General features: G+C 36.9%; 1 protein-coding gene across 4 annotated transcripts in view; it reads right to left on the bottom strand.

Annotated features, from left to right (window-relative positions):
- Positions 1-6214: 6214 nt before the first annotated feature.
- The window catches only part of CNTN3 (contactin 3), a 353908-nt gene continuing 339034 nt past the window's right edge, over positions 6215-21088 (bottom strand). For all 4 annotated transcript variants that reach the window (XM_024245434.3, XM_054551883.2, XM_054551884.2 and 1 more), the window contains 3 exons: positions 10909-11021; positions 10126-10294; positions 6215-8147 (listed from right to left, as the gene is read on the bottom strand). In XM_024245434.3, coding sequence (XP_024101202.3) covers positions 8047-8147; positions 10126-10294; positions 10909-11021 — 383 coding nt within the window. In that variant the 3' untranslated portion in view covers positions 6215-8046. The remainder of the gene's footprint in view (positions 8148-10125; positions 10295-10908; positions 11022-21088) is intronic.

The following is a 21088-nucleotide window of genomic DNA, read 5'->3' as shown; positions in this document are numbered from 1 at the left end:
AAATATTAAGAATCTGGCACCAACCTTCTAATTCCTGCAATATTCTGAATAATGAGAGAAAAACAAAAATCAAATAGAAGGCTGGGTGCAGTGGCTCAGCCTGTAATCCTGGCACTTTGGGAGGCCAAGGTGGGCAGGTCACTTGAGGTCAGGAGGTTGAGACTAGCCTAGCCAACATGGTGAAAACCAATTCTGTTAAAAATACAAAAAATAGCCGGGTGTGGTGGTGGTAAAAATACAAAAAATAGCCTCGAGAGGCTGAGGCAGAATTGCTTCAACCTGGGAGGTAGAGGTTGGAGTGAGCCCGGATTGGGCCACTGCACTCCAGCCTGGAAAACAGAGCAAGACTCCATCTCAAGAAAAAAAAAAAAGAAAGAAAATGGAATATAAGTATAGAATATGAGGGCTTACTTGTCCAGGTGCTATCATAATAACTTTATATATATTATTTACATATATTATACTCACTCATCTATATTCATATATATGAGAGAGTATATATATGTGTATATATAGGAGAGAGAGAGAGAGCAATTATCACACAATAGAGGCAGATACTTCTCACTTACATTCTATATGTGAGGGAAGAAATTTAAAGTGGTTAAGTAACTTACTCTAAAGCACAAAGCAAATGAGTGACAGAGCGAAGACTTGCTGATTCCAAAGCACACAATCTTTTTTTTTTTTTTTTTTTTTTTTTGAGAGAGAGAGTTTTACTTTTGTTGCCCAAGCTGTAGTACAGTGGCATGATCTTGGCTCACTGCAACCTCTCCCTCCTGGATTCAAGCGATTCTCCTCCCTCAGCCTCCCGAGTAGCTGAGATTACAGGCGTGTGCCACCACGCCTGGCTAATTTTTTGTATTTTTAGTAGAAACGGGGTTTCACCATGTTAGCCAGGATGGTCTCAAACTCCTGACTTCAGGTGATCCGCCTGCCTCAGCCTCCCAAAGTGCTGGAATTACAGGCGTGAGCCACTGCGCCCAGCCCAAAGCACGTAATCTTAATCATTTCCCAAACTCTTCTCTGTCACCATTCCTAAAATCAATTTATGTGTAACTATCAAGACTAAATTGCTGAGCTCACAGCTCTGCATAATTTCCTTACCACTAATATGTTGCTCAGATCTGGAAAATCTTCCTCCAGGCAAGTTCCCCTCTGCAGCAAGTCACTGCCAGTTGCTTGGGAGCATTCTAAGTTCCAACTTCTCTCCTTAGCAGCTGGGGCTTATCCAGCATCAGAAACACCTGTAGCCTGCTGGCTGCCTTTTAAACAGCACGGTGGCTGTAAACAGAATGAGCTCTGCAGGACTTAATGAGTCTCATGTGTAGAAGTATGAGGACGTGTTACTTTAAAGAAAATTCTCTTCGAATGACTTTTCAGTGAAAGGTGAATGTCAATGAAAACGAGTGAAATATTTTCAATCATTATTACGCTGGAGAATAGAACTTCCACTTATTTTCCCTTTTGCCTTTTCTTTAGACTCGAATCTTGACCCACATCCATTGTGTTCTCCCTCTTAAGATTAGTTCATTACTATGAAATGAATCTTCTGAGTGATGGAAGGAGGCAACCAGATTCTTCCTCACTGCTTCCCCCAGATTCTTTTCATATTTCTTACCATCTCCTCTTCTAGAAAAGGGGCGGCAGAGGGAAGAAATGGGCTTTTCCTACAGAAAGGGCGTGGTCAGAGGTTGCACAGAGACAAACTGTGTTTAATTTTTGAAGGGAGATTGCTTTTGTTCATACGGTAGTAGAAGCCAAAAAGATCACCTTTAGAGCTTCCAATCCCAACAGGACCTTGTCAGTCACTCAAGGGTGGTAGCCCTGGCAGTTTGAGGTAAACTGCTCCAGGTAAGAACACGTAAACAGTACTCTCTTCTCAAAATGGGGGCACCTATTAGACACTTCACATGACTTCTTTTTACTCAATGTATTGCACTGTGCCAAGACTCTGTAAAATTCCTCAGCCCCTCAGGTTCTTGAGACTAGCATTCAGAACTTCTCTGCACCCTAGACCAGACTTGCCAGGTCAAGGGACTCGTGTCAGTTCCATTACTATAATTCACGAGGGACACTTCAAATCATATAAAGGCTTTATTTACTTAAAGGCAGAAGCATTCCTAAAACACAAGCAGCGCTTTTAATCTGTGATCAAACATCTTTCTAAATAATGTCCTTCTGAATAAGATTGCTGGCTATCATTTGTGGCAACATCGTCAGATATTGGCCATCTGGGTCCTGCTTTGAGAGAATAAGGGTTACAGCCTGTATAGACTGAGCTCTTTTGTGTGCCCAGCATTGTGCTCAAAGCTCTATGAACATACTTTAGTCCTTACAACTACTTGGGCATACACACACACATGCACATACGCACACATGCACACACACAAATATATATTTTTTGAGACAGGGTTTTACTCTGTCACCCAGGCTGGAGTGCAGTGGTGTAATCACAGTTCACTGCAACGTCTGCCTTCCAGGTGCAAGCAATCCTCCCAACTCAGCCTCCTGAGTAGCTGAGACCACAGGTGCACACCATCATGTCTGGCTAATTTTTGTATTTTTTGCAGAGATGGGGCTTTGCCATGCTGCCGAGGCTGGTCTTGGACTCCTGAGCTCAAGTGATCAGCCTGCCTTGGCCTCCCGAAGTGCTGGGATTACAGGCATGAGCCACCATACTTGGCCTGGGCCTATACCTTTTTCACCCTCAAATTTCTCTCTAGCCCCATTCCCCTGCTTTATCACTAGAATGTAAGGTCTCTGAGGGAAGAAGACTTGTCATGTCTCTAGTCCAAAGATGAGTGATTCATCTGAAACTCTGGATGAACTATCCTTTCAGATGGATACTGTTATTATGTGTATTTGACAATAGACCATTAAACAATGATTCAGAATTTAAAGCCTAATAACAATAATATTATTAAGTTAGACAATGCTATTGAGTACCCATGAGCCAAGCTATGATAAAAGTTTTCTGTGATTAGATCATGTAATTCCTCATGACAATCCTCCAGGTCAGGTCTTTTTATTGGTGCCATTTTAGAGATGAAGATTCTTTGTCTTGGAGGAATTCACCTGCTTGCCCAAGGCCACACAATTATTTAGGGACATGGCTAGGATTCCAATCCACATCAATGACTGGGAACAAATTTTTCAATTTTCTCAATGCAGATGGCCTATATTTCAAATAAATTTTATAATGCCTCTTATTCTGTTAATCATCATATCTCATTATTTCTAGAGGCAGCACAGAAGGAAAAATTAAGCAAACAAAATAAGAGACAGTGAGAGAAAACAACAACGAATCCACAGGTTTAATTCAACAAATATGTACTGAGCACATAAAGATGAGTCCTGTACAATAATAGTACTGTGCCAGGGATTATGATCCCAGTGAACATTTCACTGCACGATCTTTAAAGTTTAGCTATGGATGGGAAGCCAGTTTTGCCTGGATGCTTCAGAAATGCCAGCACAATCATCACACTGAATGGACATTTTCCACTTCCTCATTAGCCAGTCTAGATATACCTTCTACATTAGCTTTGTGTCTGTCACATCCTACTGTCAAATGCCAAAGTAAAGCCACTAATTTGCCATCCTTATCATTAGTCTCTGTATTTTCCAGGTAACGTCCAATTATACAGCACCTCATTCTTGCTCTTCCTCACAGTATTCATGATCAAACTAGAATTCTCAGGCTCTAAGATAATTTCAGCAGGCAGAGTAAGAATAAAGAATAAGAATGAAGACTGACAAATAATAGATGCGTTATTTACTTACAAGTCTAATTCAATATGCATGCATTAATTCTCCATGCAAGTTCAAGAGGTAATTATTACCTACAAGTAAAGCAAGACATGTTAAATTAGGGCACTGGATTCAAATAAAAACAGTAGAAAAACCTAACAATTTAAATGAACCATATCCCAATCTGTTTACATATTTTCTTTCAAAAGAATGGTACAATTTACTAATTGCTAATTTTGTAATTGCTGCTGTGGGTTGATTTTACCTCCAATATTTACTGAAGTGTATCCAAATTATAATGAATATCAGTGCAATTTTCATTTTTAAAAAGGGTAAAATACTTCAGAAAAAATGAACCCAATTAAGATTAATTTTAAATAAAAAAAGCCGGCATTATGAGAATATGAGACAGCAGGGGGGATTTTAATTGGGAAAAAAGAACATGTAACATCCTAATCATTTCGCATTCTATTTATGTCACTGAATTAAGCTGTTTGGTTTTCATTGAAAATGAAACTATTGAAAATCAACACACAACATGTTCAAAATTATTTTTAAAGGTATAATGAAAATTTAAATTTTTGTATACTATTTATTTAAAGAATTCTGGATCTGAGTCAGTTTTAGCTTGAATAGCTTTTGGTGTAAGAATTAGAGAATATCAAAATTTACAATAGCTGAAGGAAGTATTCATGTATTTTTAGTTCCCCAATTTAAAATATGATAAATAATAGAACAAAGTACACGCAAATTGATACTAGAGATGCCTACTCAGAACCTCTAAATCTGGTGAATCTGATTTCAAGCAGGATTAAGAGTCTAATCGTGCATAGAGCTCAGAGGTTGCGGCCAAAGTGTGTAGGTTAGAATCCCATTTCATTACATCCTCGCTAGGATGTCCTTATGCAACTTACTTAATTGTCCTAAGCCTGTTTCCTCATCTATAAAACAGGCTTGATAATGGACCCTAACTAATGAGATTTTTTTAAATTTTATTTTTTACTTTTTATAGCGATGAGGTCTCGCAATGTTGCCCAGGCTGGTCTTGAACTCCTGCCCTCAAGTCACCCTTCTGCTCCGGCCTCTCAAAGCACTGGGATTACAGGTGTCAGCCACTTGCCCCCGCCATTTAATGAGATTATTGTGAGGATTAATTTAGCAAACACAAAGTGCTTATCTCAGAGTCTGGCACGGAAATATATGTTATTTTATATTATCAATGTTATATTTCAATGACAAAATAATCTGATTCCAGAATCACTTTACCCTATCTCCTAGGAACTCCTGGAATCATAGTTTTCTTCTCAGCAGAATGAGATCTAAAGAGAGCCTTAAAAATTTAAAAGCAAAAACACCTTCAGGGGGATGTCTCCTGTCTTCCATTGTATCTATTTGCCTACTGATGAGAAGATGATAGCTCTAAGTATCCACACACATTTCATTTACTGCCTCTCAGCCCTTGACGCTGGTAACACCAATCACTTCAGTTCACAAGAGAACACGTCAGCACAGAGTTTAGCATTGGCTGGAGATCTGACCACTGTGTGAGGAAAATTCTAGGAAGGCCTCCGTTCTGCAGATAGGGAAACTGAAGCTTAGAGAAGCTATGGAACTTGAATAAGATCACACGGCCAGAAATGGGCAAAGGTTATTTAGAAGGCAGTATGATTCAAAGCTGACTTTCTGATTTTGCCATGCCAATCAGCCCTGCCTTCTGCAGGAGAGAGGACATTGGCACTGTTTCAGTGCTATAATCTGTTTCTGCATATTTTCTTGGCCATTCCCCTCCATTAAGGTGTATTAATGGACCCATTACCACTGGGTTTAAATCTAGAATCACACACATGCACACCCAGATACAGCCCCTATCACATAGTTTTCCCACTTAATTTTCCTGCCTTTAAACAAATCTTTCAATTATCATGTAAGAAAATGATTGATATTTTAGCTGTCATTCTCCTTACATCAACAATAACATTTAAAACCGTGTAATTAAAAACATCTTCTACTAAAGTGTTTCAAATATTTAGAATATCTACCATAAGGATTATTTACAAGCGAGTCTCTAACATTGATACCAATGAGACAGTCTATGAACAACTTGACACATTGGTATCAATTTTAAGAAAATACTTGTCAAAAATGTGGAAGTAGACATTTGTAATAAAAGTCAGACAAAATTAGATACCATAATTCTATTAGGTGAATTTTCTGCTTCCCCGTTCTACCACTTCTCCCCACAGCTGAAATACCTGTAATGTACAGGTCATTGTCTCAAATTGCTGATTTTACTAAGTCAGTAGGGCATAAAAATATTTTTAAATATCCTGTTAAAAGATGGAAAAGTTAAATGTTGGCTGAAAAGTTTAAGAAATGATAGCCTTAGCATAACTATTATGGTAGTCTCCTATTCCCCCTGTAGACATTCTTCTTTGACCATACAGCAATTAATACTGCACACGCATTTGCTTGTTATAAATTTTATTAGACTAGAAAATAATACATACAGATAACCATAGGATACACACACAGGAATTGAAAGATAAATTTTATACTTTTCAATATGAAACAAAGTACATATCTCATGGAGATATATTGCTAGAAACAACATGAAACAATAGAGCAATCATCTTGAAAATGAAAAGTATAGGAACATATAGGAATTACTAAATAATAAAAAGGTCCAACTTCATTACATGTAGCATAAAATACAAGTATTGGAGAAAGTGGAAATAACAATGGTCATATGAAATCTACTAGTCATTCAGATTGTTTCAATATATACAGTATATACGGACCTTATAGAGAAAGTTATAAATATTTATTGTTTTTGTGTATGATGACTTTATCTTAAATGTAATCTCTAAATGTAAAATAGTGCTTTATGGTGATATCAGAATTTCCCTAATTTTTAATCTTTCTTGTTATCTGAACTGTTTTCTAATTCTGATATTATTGGAAATATGAACAAGTTTCTGCAAAATGTGAAATTGGTAGGAAAGAGGTAAAAAATTGATTTTGCAATGTTGAATACTCAATCTGCCAATTTTAATTTATTCTCTATATATTGCTATGAAGTCATGTCTTCAACAATTTTTTGAAAACCACATATTGAAAGACTGAGTCATACATATCAAAGTCAGCAGCATTGCCTTGGTTCTATTACAAATTTAACTCAGGAACTAAAAAGCCTGCCAGACTCACTCAGATAGATGGTGGGATTTCATTAAAAAACCATCTCTGCCAACCAAAAAGAGAGGGTCCCTTAATGGAACTGGAAATTGAAATGAGGGATTATGCGGATTTTGTTTAACATTTGGGTTGAGATTCAGGTCATTCCTGATTTTTTCCTCTAGGTTTTAATAAAACCTGAAAGCTTGTTCATAGCTGTGAAGGAAACAATTCCTTTTTTAATTTAAAAAAACTTTTTTTTTGAGAAAGAATAAAATGTGATCATTTGAATTTTAGAATATAACTGAGTGAAACAGGATGAAGCTTGAAAATCTGGCTGGTCTTCATGACTTTTATGTGATTAAATAAATTCATACTAATATTTTGCATGGGTCAATTGCATTTGGGGTGACAAAAGCACTTTCATACTTCAGTCTTTATCTTTTAAAAACTAATTCATGGGGCAAAGTCTGATCAGATAGGTATTATTATCTCCATATTTTATAGAGGAATAATTGAGAGGTACAGACAGCAAAGTGATTTGTAAAGTCTTACAACTAGTTAGCAGTATACCAAACCAAACATCATTCTTCTAAGCCCCACAGTAGCGTTTTCCAACTATGCTCTTTTGAATCATATGCCACTCCTCTCCAACAAGATAATTTTTAAAATGTATTTTTCATCCTTGGGGACTTAAATCAGCATTTCAAATTGATACTGGTTAAGTCTTCCAAATAATGCTATTATAATGGAAAAATAGCATTTGAATTAAACGAAAGAGTTTTTCAATGTTAAAAGAAATTCTCATGCGTGTGTGTGTACATGTGAGAGTGTGTGAGTCTTTATCCATAGGCAGTGCTTAAACTCATAGTTTAAGAACATTTATATCAAAAGTCTGAAGTATGTAATATGTAAATTCCTTTGGTTTATCAAGTTAATATTAAGGCATTTCAGATTCCCCTAAAAGGATTTACTGTTTTTTTTAATTATATTCATATTTACCTATAATGAAGTAGAAAGTTAAAAATAAGAGTTGAAAAAAACATGCATAATTACCGCATTTCATGAAAGCACTTTTTTTGGTAACTAAATAACTTTCCAACAAATAATAAAAAGGAGTTAATATCACCACAGGGCATATACAATTAAGAACAGTACTATAGGCATATAACTTGACATAGGGTGGACATTCGAGATGGCTGAAGTGGATCCTCTTGCATCCATACCTGTCAAAGATGATGAACAGCTCATTAATAAGGATTGTACCAATATGTAATCAGGGTGCTAGAGACTGGATATTTGTGGTGTTCCCCCCAAATTCTTTGTTGAAATCCTAACCCTCAATGTCAGAGTATTAGGAGGTGAGGACCTTTGAGAGGTGACACTGAATCTGCCAGCAACTTGACCTTGGGATTCTCAGACTCCCCTCCAGAACTGTGAGAATTAAGTTTCTGTTGCTTATAAGCCACCCGTCTATGTAGTTTTGTTAGAGAAGCCAAAAGGGACTAAGACACAGAGCAAAAGCAATACCTCTCCTATCAAAGCCGAATCACTGCATGAACCTATCCTGGCACCACAAGTTGTCATTAGCCTTCATTTTATTTACCAACGCAGCATATACTAGTTGCCAAGAGTATCTATAAAAACAATAATGTGTTTAAGTTTTCTTAAATGATGCCAGGCTTTGTTCATCTACTATTATTTAACTTTAATTGAAATTGGAAAAACAACTTAATCATTTTGAAAACAATTATACTTGATTACAAACAACTTTGAGATAATTCAATGGTTTAATTAAAGAATGCTTCACTGGGTAAGGGTTTGAAAAGTCTGTGCTTATTTCTATTTTATGCATTTCCAGATAAATTATTACACATAATATAAAACATCATCTTTTTAAAAGGCAATAAATAAAAGCTTCATTTTCATAGAGATGGCCCTGTGTGGTCACTTGCAAGCTCAGCAAGACAGCAGATGTCAGATGAAAAGGCTACTCTTGACTCAGCAGCCTTAAAATGCTAAAATAACGTCTGTCCCTGCAAAAGCCTAGAACATATTTCTTTTAAAATTGCCACTTTGCCCATATTGTAATGTTAACTCTATGCCTTGCATCATTCAGGGAACAAGAAGCACATATTCATTATTTCAAAACCTAAATTAACAACAATAATAAACTAAATTTAATTTCTACTTTTGCTCTATTGAAGTGCATACAGTTTTAGAGAGTTCTGTAGTCCAAGATGGGTTCTGCAGAATTTACTTTGCAGAACTTAGTTCTACAATAAGTAGTTCCTGTTTCCTCAGTGTAGCTTTGTTTGTTTTAGTCTAAGTATGGCAGCCTTTATGGTTTTACAGAAAGATAGAATTTCTCTAAGTTTTCTATTTCCCTTTCTCTTCAGTTACTAATGTCTGCCATTTTGTTTTCCAAGATTAAAGACAAAAGTTTCAGTCCTGATTACCCATGCTAAATGAATGGAAACAGGGAACAAAGTCATTTATGTCACTAAGAACTATAGAATAGCATATGAAGTCAAAATGGACTCTACAATAGTTAAACTGAGGCCAGAAAACTCCAGACCTGGGATTTAAAAGTGACGATAAAATTTATTCTAGCATTGGCAGTTGGTAAAATATGCATACCAAAGTCTGTCTCCAACTCTAAACATATAATTTCTTAGTAAAATAGGTTTTACTTGGATTTGGAAAGGAAAAATTAGTATGAACCTCCTTGGAAACTAGAAGAATTTTTAAGGAGTCTTTTAGTTTGGCACAGGTAAGTGGTTTAGGACTTTGACAATGTTAATCATTCTATTTAAAGAATTGATAAGATTTATCTATAATTTGTAGGAGGCAAATAACCAGACTATTAAAGATCTAAAAGAAATGATTAGGGAATTCTGCTTTTATAGGCGATCCAAAGGCAAATTTAAGTAAAACTCAGAATGAGGAAAAAAAAAATCAAATTAATGAAGTTTTGCTAAATATTTTTTGACATCTTTTCTTCACGCCCTCATATTTTTCTCCCTATTTTGCACCAGTCTTGGGGGGTTCCTCTTGCCCTCGTCTCACCTGCCAAAACCTTACCGGCATTTGGATGAAAGTCTTGCTGGAAAGAAAGAATGGACAGAGGGACACTGATTGACTCACTATGGGGGATAGTAACACTGATGTCAATAAAGTAAATAATGGCTTCAATCAACTTACTGGTTATTCGTGGAATCCTGATCTGTTCACTACTGGTCCCATCCCCTCCATCTGTTGTGGCCTTGACTTCAATAATGTAGTCTTCTTTAATGGGCAGCAGAAGTTCAGCTGAAGTTTTATTTGTGTTCAGCACTTGTACGTTATTTTGACTGCTAGTCCTATAGAAAACCTAAAATGCATGAACAAATACACTTACTTGTTATATTGCCCATTTTTGTTTTCTTCATAGAACTTGTCTCGCTGAAATTAACTAATTTTGTCTTTCTATATCCACTAAAGTGTGAGTTTCATTCATGACTCTAATTGTAAGTCTTAGATTAGAGGTTAGCACACGGCAGAATCATCAGGTTCTCAAAATCAGGGAGGCTTGGGAAGAGTGATCTTCTCCCATGGAAAAGCCCAGCTGGGCTGCGTATTTATGAGGCTGGAGAGATAAGGCAGGACCATAGTGTATGGACCTTGAATGCCTGACCATGGAATCAGAGCCAATAGTTTTATTTATTTATTTTTAAGTAGTGTATAGGTGAGCATCAATAGTAGCAAACTAACACACAATTTGGAAACATTGTGTCCAAAATTCCCACTTGAGCAGAATTCTTTCACTTGAAACCATATTTAAGAAGCTATTTTGAAAAATTACCCATTTTATGGAAAGCTTGGTATCTGTCAAAATTAGATTACAGAAACCATATCAATGTATAGAAAAATTCACTTACACCTAGCTTCTCTTGAAAAGTACTGCCAAAATTACGAAAATGAAGCATTGCAAATGAGAAAACTTACTTTATATCCGGTTACTTCTGACTCATTCTCCATGGCTTTAACTTGCTCCCAATTAAGTAACACTTTAGTGTCTGTGGCATTCCAAACAACATTTCCTGGTGGCTGACTGGGAGCTTGAAATGCAAAATGAGAAATTTTAAAACAGATCGAAGTACAAGTGACATTTTACACGGAGGAGATGACGGCTATTATAGGAAGCTAGTGGAAGTAGAACGGGATGCCTTTGGTAATGCTTGGTGTAATAGATGAAATCAGAAAAAAATAACAGAGTATATAAATTTCCTTTTTTTAGAAAGGCATTTCATTCATACACCAAACCCCCATGACACGTAATTTATTCATGTAACAAACCTGCACATGTACCTCTGAATCTAAAATAAAAGTCCCAGAAAAGGCATTTCAATTAATGTGTGAGATAATTCATTTTATCATATTCATCAAACACCTTAGAGCATTTCACACTTACTGTGCTTATGTCTCCTTGAAAACACGTTGATAGGGGAGATAAGGAAATTCCTTTAGCTACCACTAGAGGGCTGCTTGTTCCTAAACCAAGAAAGGAAGGCGGCGGGACTTATTTTGAAGCACAGAGGCTGGAAGAAATTGCCAAATGGACAGATTAAAGTTGTGTGAAATGAAGTGTACATGATTTTGGAGCCAGCCTTGTATGATAAGATGGGCAAAATGTGAGGCAATCAAAAATAAGAATTACTTAGATTTATTCCCATGGAGTAATAGCTATACACATGAAAAACTGCAAGAGAGTCTGTATTTTAAAGTCTTCGTTTTCCAGGCTTAAATCAATTTTTGAGAAAAATAAGGCAAAACGCTAAAAAGTTAATGAGGATTCCATTAGAGGATTAATGAAACTCTCTGCGGTTTCTAAACTTAGATTCATAATTTAGTTCCTTTTCATGAACGCTGGACTGTAAACTAATGCTAAGGGGTGAGGGTGTTGAGGGATGGCCGATAGCATTTGTCAATAGCAACACAGATAGGGCACTGGGAAAATCAGTTTCTTGTCAATAACAAAAACAAACATAATGTTATTCATTCGACAACAGCATCACAATTGCCCTCAGTGTTGAAATATGTTGTATTTGTAGATTTAACCACAGAATGTGATTTGGCTAACTGAATTTCTAATGGAAAAATGATATAAAACATTGGCTATCCAGAGAAATTTCTAAACATCATTGACTCATGCCATAGGGGAAATACAGCTGAACTTACAGATAGGAAGAACTCAAATACATTTATGAGTCTAATGACACCAAACAAGATTGTATTCCCTGTGGATTTCTTTTGCTTTTTGTCTCTTTTAACACTATTCTATGTTGCCTTTAAAATTCTGTGATGTGGGTATTCACAATGAGTTTAGGTCAGCTAAGATTGAGCTGCAATGCTCTGCTAACAACGACAAAAAAATTATAGCAGCTGCTTAGGGTTGAAATACTAATGACCATGTTCTGGTTACTCAAATAATATGAATGTACAATTTTTAGGACAATTTCCCAAAGCCAGTGATTCCCTGTGGCCTGACAGCACTATAAAAGGACAGGTTTGGTTTGATGCAGCTGAGCTACACCACAGCATGGTTGGTTCTAACAAAAGGTGTGTGTTTGGAGGTTACAGAAAGTTTGAGTAATTTTGGTTAAATCACCTATACCAACATCAGCCTTCAGGGAGAAATGACTGCAAATAGAACACTGGGGTTTATCTTGTATGAGTCACAAAATATGTGGGCTGAACGAGTTCAGCCTGAAATGAATACTTTTTGAAATGACAAAAAGAAAAAAAAAAAGGAAAAGAAAAAAGAAATAATAGGGTCTAACTTTGTTCTTTTTGAATCATATTACTGTTTTCTAAACACCAGATAGTCATGTATCATTTTTGTCATGTTTTGCTATTTAAAAAAATAACTTGGTTTAAGAAAAATTAAACATCTATTTTAGCTTCATCTCAATAATATTCACACAATAATTAGCTTGATGTGCTAGTTACATTTTTGGGCACTCTCTAAAATAAATGAATTTAATGCCTTATATAAACATTCTAAATTTTTATAATGTTCGTGAACTACCTTAAAATCATCTCTTACCACCACTGGTAAGAATAACAATATTTGGGAAATTTTGGACCAGATAAACTTTCACCCATGTTCAAAATGCTATTATTAGTAACTAATACTTAGCACACATCCATATGTTAGGCATTACAGAATGTGCTTTAATATAATTTACTTAATCCTCATTATATTGCATTGTAATAAAGCCCATTTCTGTACATACGTAATCTGGACCCAGAGAGTTAAAATTTAAAAAGATGGTATAAGCATGTTCATGACAGCATTATTCAAAAGATAGGTAGATGAACAAAATGGGGTATTTACCTATAATTAAGTATTATTCAGCCTTAAAATCATAAAATTTTGACACATGCTATAACATGGATGAACCTTGTGGACATTATGCTAAGTGAAATAAGCCAGACACCCAAAGACAAATACTTTATAATTCTACTTATTTGAGATATTCAGAATAGTCAAAAATTCATAGAAACAGAAAATAAAATGCTGGTTGCCAGAGGCTGGTGGAAGGGGAAGTGGAGAATTGCTTAATGAGTACAAAGTTCCAGTTCTGCAAGATGAAAAGGGTTCTAGAGATCTATTGCACAGAAATGTAAAAGACTTAACACTATAGAACTGTATATTTTTAAATGTTTAGTATGTTAAATTTTATGTCATGTGTACTTTACTACAATGAAAGGTTTAAAAAAGCTTGCTAAGATACACAACTAGTGAGAAGTATTATGTGGATTCAAACCAGCTCTGTTTAAGTCCTCTGCGCCTTGAGAGGGTTATGCTTCTCTGCCTAACTCTCACTGATGTTGGTGTTGGCTATGGGACTTGTGGTTCCCTGCCTGTAGATGAGCATAATTCTCCTTCTCATTGGCATCCCATAGATATAGGACTTCACCATAGGACTTGCCTCAACCAATGGAATGTGGGCAAAAGGGAAATAGGCCACCCCCAAGTGGCAGCTATAAAAGTCATTGAAGAGTATGGTTTGCTTTCCTCTCTTTTCTCTTTGCCATGAGATTGCCATGTCCCAGAGATTGGCTCTTCCATTATTCTGGGTTCAGGAGTGGAGACAGAATGGATCAGATCTGAATCTCACTCATGATGAACATATAGTATGAGTTGAAGAAAAAAAAGTATAGTTTTAGGCCACTGAGGGGATTTGAGGTGCCTCAGCCTGGACTAGCCTAATCTGACATAGCTATTAACCAGTAGTTTAGATAGCTCTGAAGCAACACAATGAACTTTTGTAAAGGTATGGAGTCAAGTAATGAAGTAGGAATGAGCAGGGGATAGTTGATAGTGTAACTTCTGGGACTTCTAATTTTACTTTTTGTATTTGAACCTGTGTGGAAGTACAACCCAGAATAGGATGATTGAGTTCCAAAATTTACTGGACCTAAACTGGTAAGTAGTCTATATTTTGATTTTTTTTGGAAATCATTTGTCAGCGTTCATATCCTATAGGTTTTTCCTGTCAACCTCTACTGTTGGCAGAATGCTAAATTAGAAAAAACTGGTAAAAAACTAATCCTAGTAAAATGATGACATATCACTAGATTTATATCACAACACTAACTGACAGGATACACATAATCATTTCAGTAATTTTAAGTGTTACATAACGAAATAACTTTCTCTCGAGAGGTTTTTATTATTGTTGTTCCTTAAGTATCCATCATGATCCTCTGTGCACTTGATTTTCAGACTCCTCAACATCAGCTTCACAGATTTTACTTACTCTGCAGATACTTGCCTGAAAACAAGTGATTACTATCATATAACCATGATTAGATGAAACTGGGAAGCTGGGAATATGACATGTCTATCCACAGGAAAATGGCTAAATAAATTGTGGCGTTCATCACAAGGGAATATCATCCATGGGCAGTTACGATACAGTATACAGGTAACAAAATACACAGCATAACCTCCACTGTATAAGAAACTTTTCATAGAACAGAAGTCTGGAAGGAAAGACAAATGATATTAATCATGGTATTTCTGAGTGATAGGATTATGAGTGAATTTTATTTTTTCTCTATAGATTTTTTTCCCCAAATTTTCTAAGATATATGTTTTCCTTTATATAATACAAAGTAGAGGTTGTTAAAGAACATTATTGTCTGGAGTTTTCAATGGTGATGCCTCATAGTGGTAACAGTGAAGCTGGCATTTACTTTCAAAATATGAAATTTTAAGAACATATGTTTGCTGTGATTAATTATACAAAACTCAGTATGTTTCTCAACTCTTTTTCTTGGCCATCTGATGGTAATGAGATGACTTACCTGATAAAAAGTTGTTATAACTAGTAGCTAGAAGTTACGCTTTGCACTTGGACTTCACTTGAGATAATTATTAACATTTGTAACTAAGCTGCTTAAACATGTGGTATTGTGCAACGATCATGTAATCAAAAACAAAAGCCAATTATGCACCTCCCCCCAATAATAAGATACAGTTGTTTTGGAATCACTGAAAACTATTATAAATGGACCTAATTTCTTATGAAAAGAAATTGACACAATGTTTTAAAACACAACAAAATCATCTACTTTTTAACTCATCTGAAACCCAACCTAGAACGCCAGGGAAGGTCTTTCTTTGATTTTTGGTTTTCGATGTCCAGGAATTTCCTTGATCAAAAGTTCTCCTTTGCATAATAAAAATATGTGATATTATAAACTATAAGCAGAACATTTACAATTGTCTAGAGCAGGGGTGTCCAATCTTTTGGCTTCCCTGGGCCACAGTGGAAGAAGAAGAATTGTTCTGGGCTGCACATAAAATGCACTAACACTAACGATAGCTGATGAGCTTTAAAAAAAAAAAACACAAAATAATCTCATAATGTTTTAAGTAAGTTTATGAATTTGTGTTGGGCTGCATTCAAAGCTGTCCTGAGCCACATGTGGCCCTCTGGCTGTGGGTTGGACAATCTTGGTCTAGAAGATTCACAAGCAAGTGGGGCAGATTTTCAAAAAAGTGCCAAAACTCTTACAAAATAAAGTTCATAAGTTTTACACATTTAGTCAGAATTTTTCCTGATTCTATATTAGCAGAAACTTCCTGTTTGAATACTGGTAAAGTTCAATATTATATTGTTATGTTTCTTCAGAGCTTACAAAACCAGGAATAACTTTGCTGAAGCCCATATATGGGGAAAAAAACCCCTCCTGAATCTGAGGAATGTACATTAATAGGCTTGTATTCCATCATATGTGTGATTTATGGTGTGTCATATACAAACACGATTAGGTCACATGCACCGGGGGATGTGATGCGCAGAAAAGCCAACAAATAGCATTCAGTCACCTGCAGGAAAATTCCCCTGTAATCTTCCCATGGCTTGAAGAGAAAGTTAGATTTGGGAGCCAGTAGGTCCTTAATATCCCCTCTATACTAACATCACAAACAAACGGAGCAGGTTTGGAGGTTTCAATAGGCAAGAATATGTTCCTAGTATTTAAAAAGGAGGGTGGTCTATTTTTCATTGTACTTATTATTATTAAACTTATTATTTGGTTAGCATCTATTTATGGCAATGATACTGGTTCTCCATTGCTCAGATAAAAAGCTAGTTTCCATTTTTTTAAATTTAAGTAAAAATAGAAGGTCAATTTTTAAGAAAAAAATAGTAGATATATATTAATAGGAAAGGTTGGAAAAAATGGCAAAATAGGTGGATCACATATGAAATTTGGGAAACTTTGCAATAATATGTATCCTGAGCCAAAACCTAGACTGGACAATTACACAATTAAGTCATATAAAAATTTTAGAACTTCCAAATTCTGTGTTTGAGGTAGCAATAGTCATTTAATAAAAACCATCTGAAATATTCAGACTCATTCTTTCAGTGCTTGCCTTATTCACATTTCCTTTTCACTTCCCCAAGACACACCTACTTGGAACAGATCCTAGCAAACGGGAGGCAGGACTAGACTGCAGCTCCGACTCGGATGGACAGAGCAGTGTGTGGAGGCTTGCATCGTGAATTTTAGTTCCAGAATGACTGCAGGAATAAAACAGGAAACCCGAGAGGATCCACAGACCCTCTGAAGGAAGTGGATTGCTCCTGCAAGACCCAGGAGACACCCCAAATACTGTGATTGCTCAAACTGTGGAAGTGGGAAAGGGAGGTCCTCCACCCCCAAACACATACCCCAACCGGGGAAACTGAAGGTCTAGTTTATGGGAGAAGATTCCAACCTTACCTGGAGCTGAGAGCTGAGTCAATTTAGGAGCTGAGTGAAATACAGGGGTAGAAGAAGCAGCGGGAAAGGCCCTGTGAGTTCGCTGGGTCCCCAAGCAGGCCACTCCTGCCTGGCATCACAGGGATCCTTCGGGAGGGTGGCCGGAGGCACAAGGAAACCACCACAAGGAGAAGGAAATCTCCAGCTGAACTTTGTAACTATTTGAACTGGTTGAGAAGCTTCCTGGCCAGAACTTGGGGGAGGGAGTGAATCTGGCGTGCAGACTTTACAGGTGGGGGAAGAATTAGAGCCAGAGCCCTTTTCTTTCCCAGCTGGGAGGTGGGTAGCCTGGGGAAACTTCTCAGCCCTGCCTGCCCACTGCCCGGAAACAGACTTGTTTGCCGTCAGTGGGGGCACAGTGGGAGTGAGACTGGCCCTTTGGATTGCGTGGGAGCTGGGTGAGGCCTGTGACTGCTGGCTTTCTTTCACTTCTCTGACAACCTGCATGACTCCGCAGAGGCAGCCATAATCCTCCTAGGTACATAACTCCATTGACCTGGGAACCTCACCCCCATCCCCACAGCAGCTACAGCAAGACCTGCCCAAGGAGAGCCTGAGGTCAGACACACTTAGTCCTGCCCCTACCTCATGGTCCTTCCCTACCCACCCTGGTAGCTGAACACAAAAGGCATATATTCTTGGGAGTTCTAGGGCCCAGCCCACCAACTGTTCCTCTCCATACTACCACAGCTGATGCTCTCTGGAAAGCACCATGCCACCTCCCAGCAGGAGGCCAACCAGCCCAAAAATAGAGCATTAAACCACCAAAGCTAAGGGCCTTACAGAGTCCATTTCACAGCCCTACCACCTCCACTGGAACAGGTGCTGGTATCCATGGCTGAGAAACTCATAGATGGTTTACATCATAGGACTCTATGCAGACAACCCCCAGTACAAGCCCGAGCCTGGTAGACATGCTGGGTGACTAGACTCAGAAGAGAGATAAACAATCACTACAGCTTGGCTCTCAGAAAGCCACATCCATAGGAAAAGGGGGAGAGTACTACATCAAGGGAACACACTATGGGACAAAAGAATCTGAACAACAGCCTTCAGCCCTAGACCTTCCCTCTGACAGAGCCTACCCAAATGAGAAGGAACCAGAAAAACAACTCTGGTAATATGACAAAACAAGGCTCTTTAACAACCCCCCAAAATCACATTAGCTCACCAGCAATGGATCCAAACAAAGAAGAAATCCCTGATTTACTGGAAAAAGAATTCAGGAAGTTAGTTATTAAGCTAATCAAGGAGGCACCAGAGAAAAGTGAAGCCCAATATAAGGAAATCCAAAAAATGAAACAAGAAGTGAAGGAAGAAATATTCAATGAAATAGATAGCATAAATACAAAAAATTAAAACTTCCAGAAACACTGGACACATGTATAGAAATGCAAAATGCTCTGGAAAGTCTCAGCAATAGAATTGAACAAGTAGAAGAAAGAAATTCAGAGCTTGAAGACAAGGTCCTCAATTTAACCCAATCCAACAAACACAAAGAAAAAAGAATAGGAAAATATGAATGTCTCCAAGAAATCTGGGATTATGTTAAGCAACCAAACTTAAGAATAATTGGCATTCCTAAGAAGAGAAATCTAAAAGTTTGGAAAACATATTTGGGGGAATAATCAAGGAAAACTTGCCCAGCTTTGCAAGAGACCTAGATATCCAAATACAAGAACCAGAAACAACACCTGGAAAATTCATCATAAAAAGATCATTGCCTAGGCACATTGTCATCAGGTTATCTAAAGTTAAGGGGAAGGAAAGAATCTTAAGAGCTGTGAGACAAAAGCACCAGGTAACCTGTAAATGAAAATCTATCAGATTAACATCAGATTTCTCAGCAGAAACCCTACAAGCTAGAAGGGATTGTGGCCCAATCTTCAGCCTCCTCAAACAAAACAATTATGAGCCAATAATTTTGTATCCAGCGAAACTAAGCATCATATAAAAGAAAGATACAGTCTTTTTTCAGACAAATCGCCACTACAAGAACTGCTGAAAGGAGCTCTAAATCTTGAAGCAAATCCTGGAAACACATCAAAACAGAACCTCTTTAAAGCATAAATCTCAAAGGACCTATAAAACAAAAATACAATTTAAAACATAAAAACCAAAACCCAAAAACCAAGGTACACAGGCAACAAATAGCACAACGAATGGAATGGTACCTCACACCTCAATACTAACACTGAATTTAAATGGGCTAAATGCTCCACTTAAAAGATACAGAACTGCAGAATGGGTAAGAATTCACCAAACAACTATCTGCTGCCTTCAAGAGACTCACCTAACACATAGGGACTCACATAAAAACTTAAAGTAAAGGGCTGGAAAAAGGCATTTCATGCAAATGGACACAAAAAGCAAGCAAGAGTAGCTGCTCTTACATCAAACAAAACAAACTTTAATGAAACCACATTTACAAAAGATAAAGAGGGACACTATATAATGGTAAAAGGCCTTGTCCAACAGGAAAATATCACAATCCTAAACATATATGCACCTAACACTGGAGCTCCCAAATTTATAAAACAATTATTAATAGACCTAAAAAATGAGATAGACAGCCACACAATAATAGTGGGGGACTTCAATACTCCATGACAGCACTAGACAGTCATCGAGACATAAAGTTAACAAAGAAACAATGGTTTTAAACTATACTTTGGAACAAATGGACTTAACAGATATATACAGAACATTCCATCCAACAACCACAGAATATACATTCTATTCAACAGTGAAGGGAACTTTCTCCAAGATAGACCAAATGATAGGCTATGAAATGAGCTTCAGTAAATTTAAAAAAATTGAAATTATATCAAGCACTCTCTCAGACCACAGTACAATAAAACTGGAAATCAACTCCAAAAGGAACCTTTAAAACCATGCAAATACATGAAAAGTAACCTGCTCCTGAGTGATCATTCGGTCAAAAACGAAATCAAGATGGAAATTAAAAAATTCTTCGAACTGAACAACAATACTGACACAACCTATCAAAACCTCTGGGATACAGCAAAGGCAATGCTAACAGAAAAGTTCATAGCTCTAAAAACCTACATAAAAAAGACTTAAAGAGCACAAACTGACAAGCTAAGGTTACACCTCAAGGAAGTAGAGAAACAAGAACAAACCAAACCCAAACTCAGCAGAAAAAAGGAAATAACCAAAATCAGAGGAGAACTAAATGAAGTTTAAACAATAGAAAAATACAAAAGATTAATGAAACAAAAATCTGGGTCTTCAAAAAGATAAATAAAATTGATAGACCATTGGCAAGATTAACAAAGAAAAGAGGAGAGAAAATCCAAATAACTTCACTAAGAAATGATACGGGAGATATTACAACTGACACCACACAAATACAAAAGATCATTCAAGGCAACTAGGAATACCTTTACTCACATAAACTAGAAAACCTAGAAGAGATGGGTAAATTCCTGGAAAGATACAACCCTCCTAGCTTAAATCAGGAAGAATTAGATATCCTGAACAGACCAATAACAAGCAGTGAGACTGAAATGGTAATTAAAAAATTACCGACTAAAAAAGTTCAGGAGCAGAAGGATTGACAGCAGAATTCTACCAGACATTCATTGGAACCAATCCTGTTTACACTATTCAGCAAGATAAAGAGTGAACCCTCCCTAATTCATTCTATGAAGCCAGCATCACCCAAATACTAACACCAGGAAAAGACATAACCAAACAAGAAAACTACAGACCAATATCCCTGATGAACATAGATGCTAAAATCCTTAACAAAATACCAGCTAACTGAATACAACAACATAACAAAAAGATAACCCACCATGATCAAGTAGGTTTCACA

Source organism: Pongo abelii, chromosome 2, assembly GCF_028885655.2.
Source record: "Pongo abelii isolate AG06213 chromosome 2, NHGRI_mPonAbe1-v2.0_pri, whole genome shotgun sequence".
Taxonomy (NCBI): domain Eukaryota; kingdom Metazoa; phylum Chordata; class Mammalia; order Primates; family Hominidae; genus Pongo; species Pongo abelii.
Note: the sequence above shows the minus strand (reverse complement) of the source record. Positions and strands in the feature narration are given on the sequence as shown.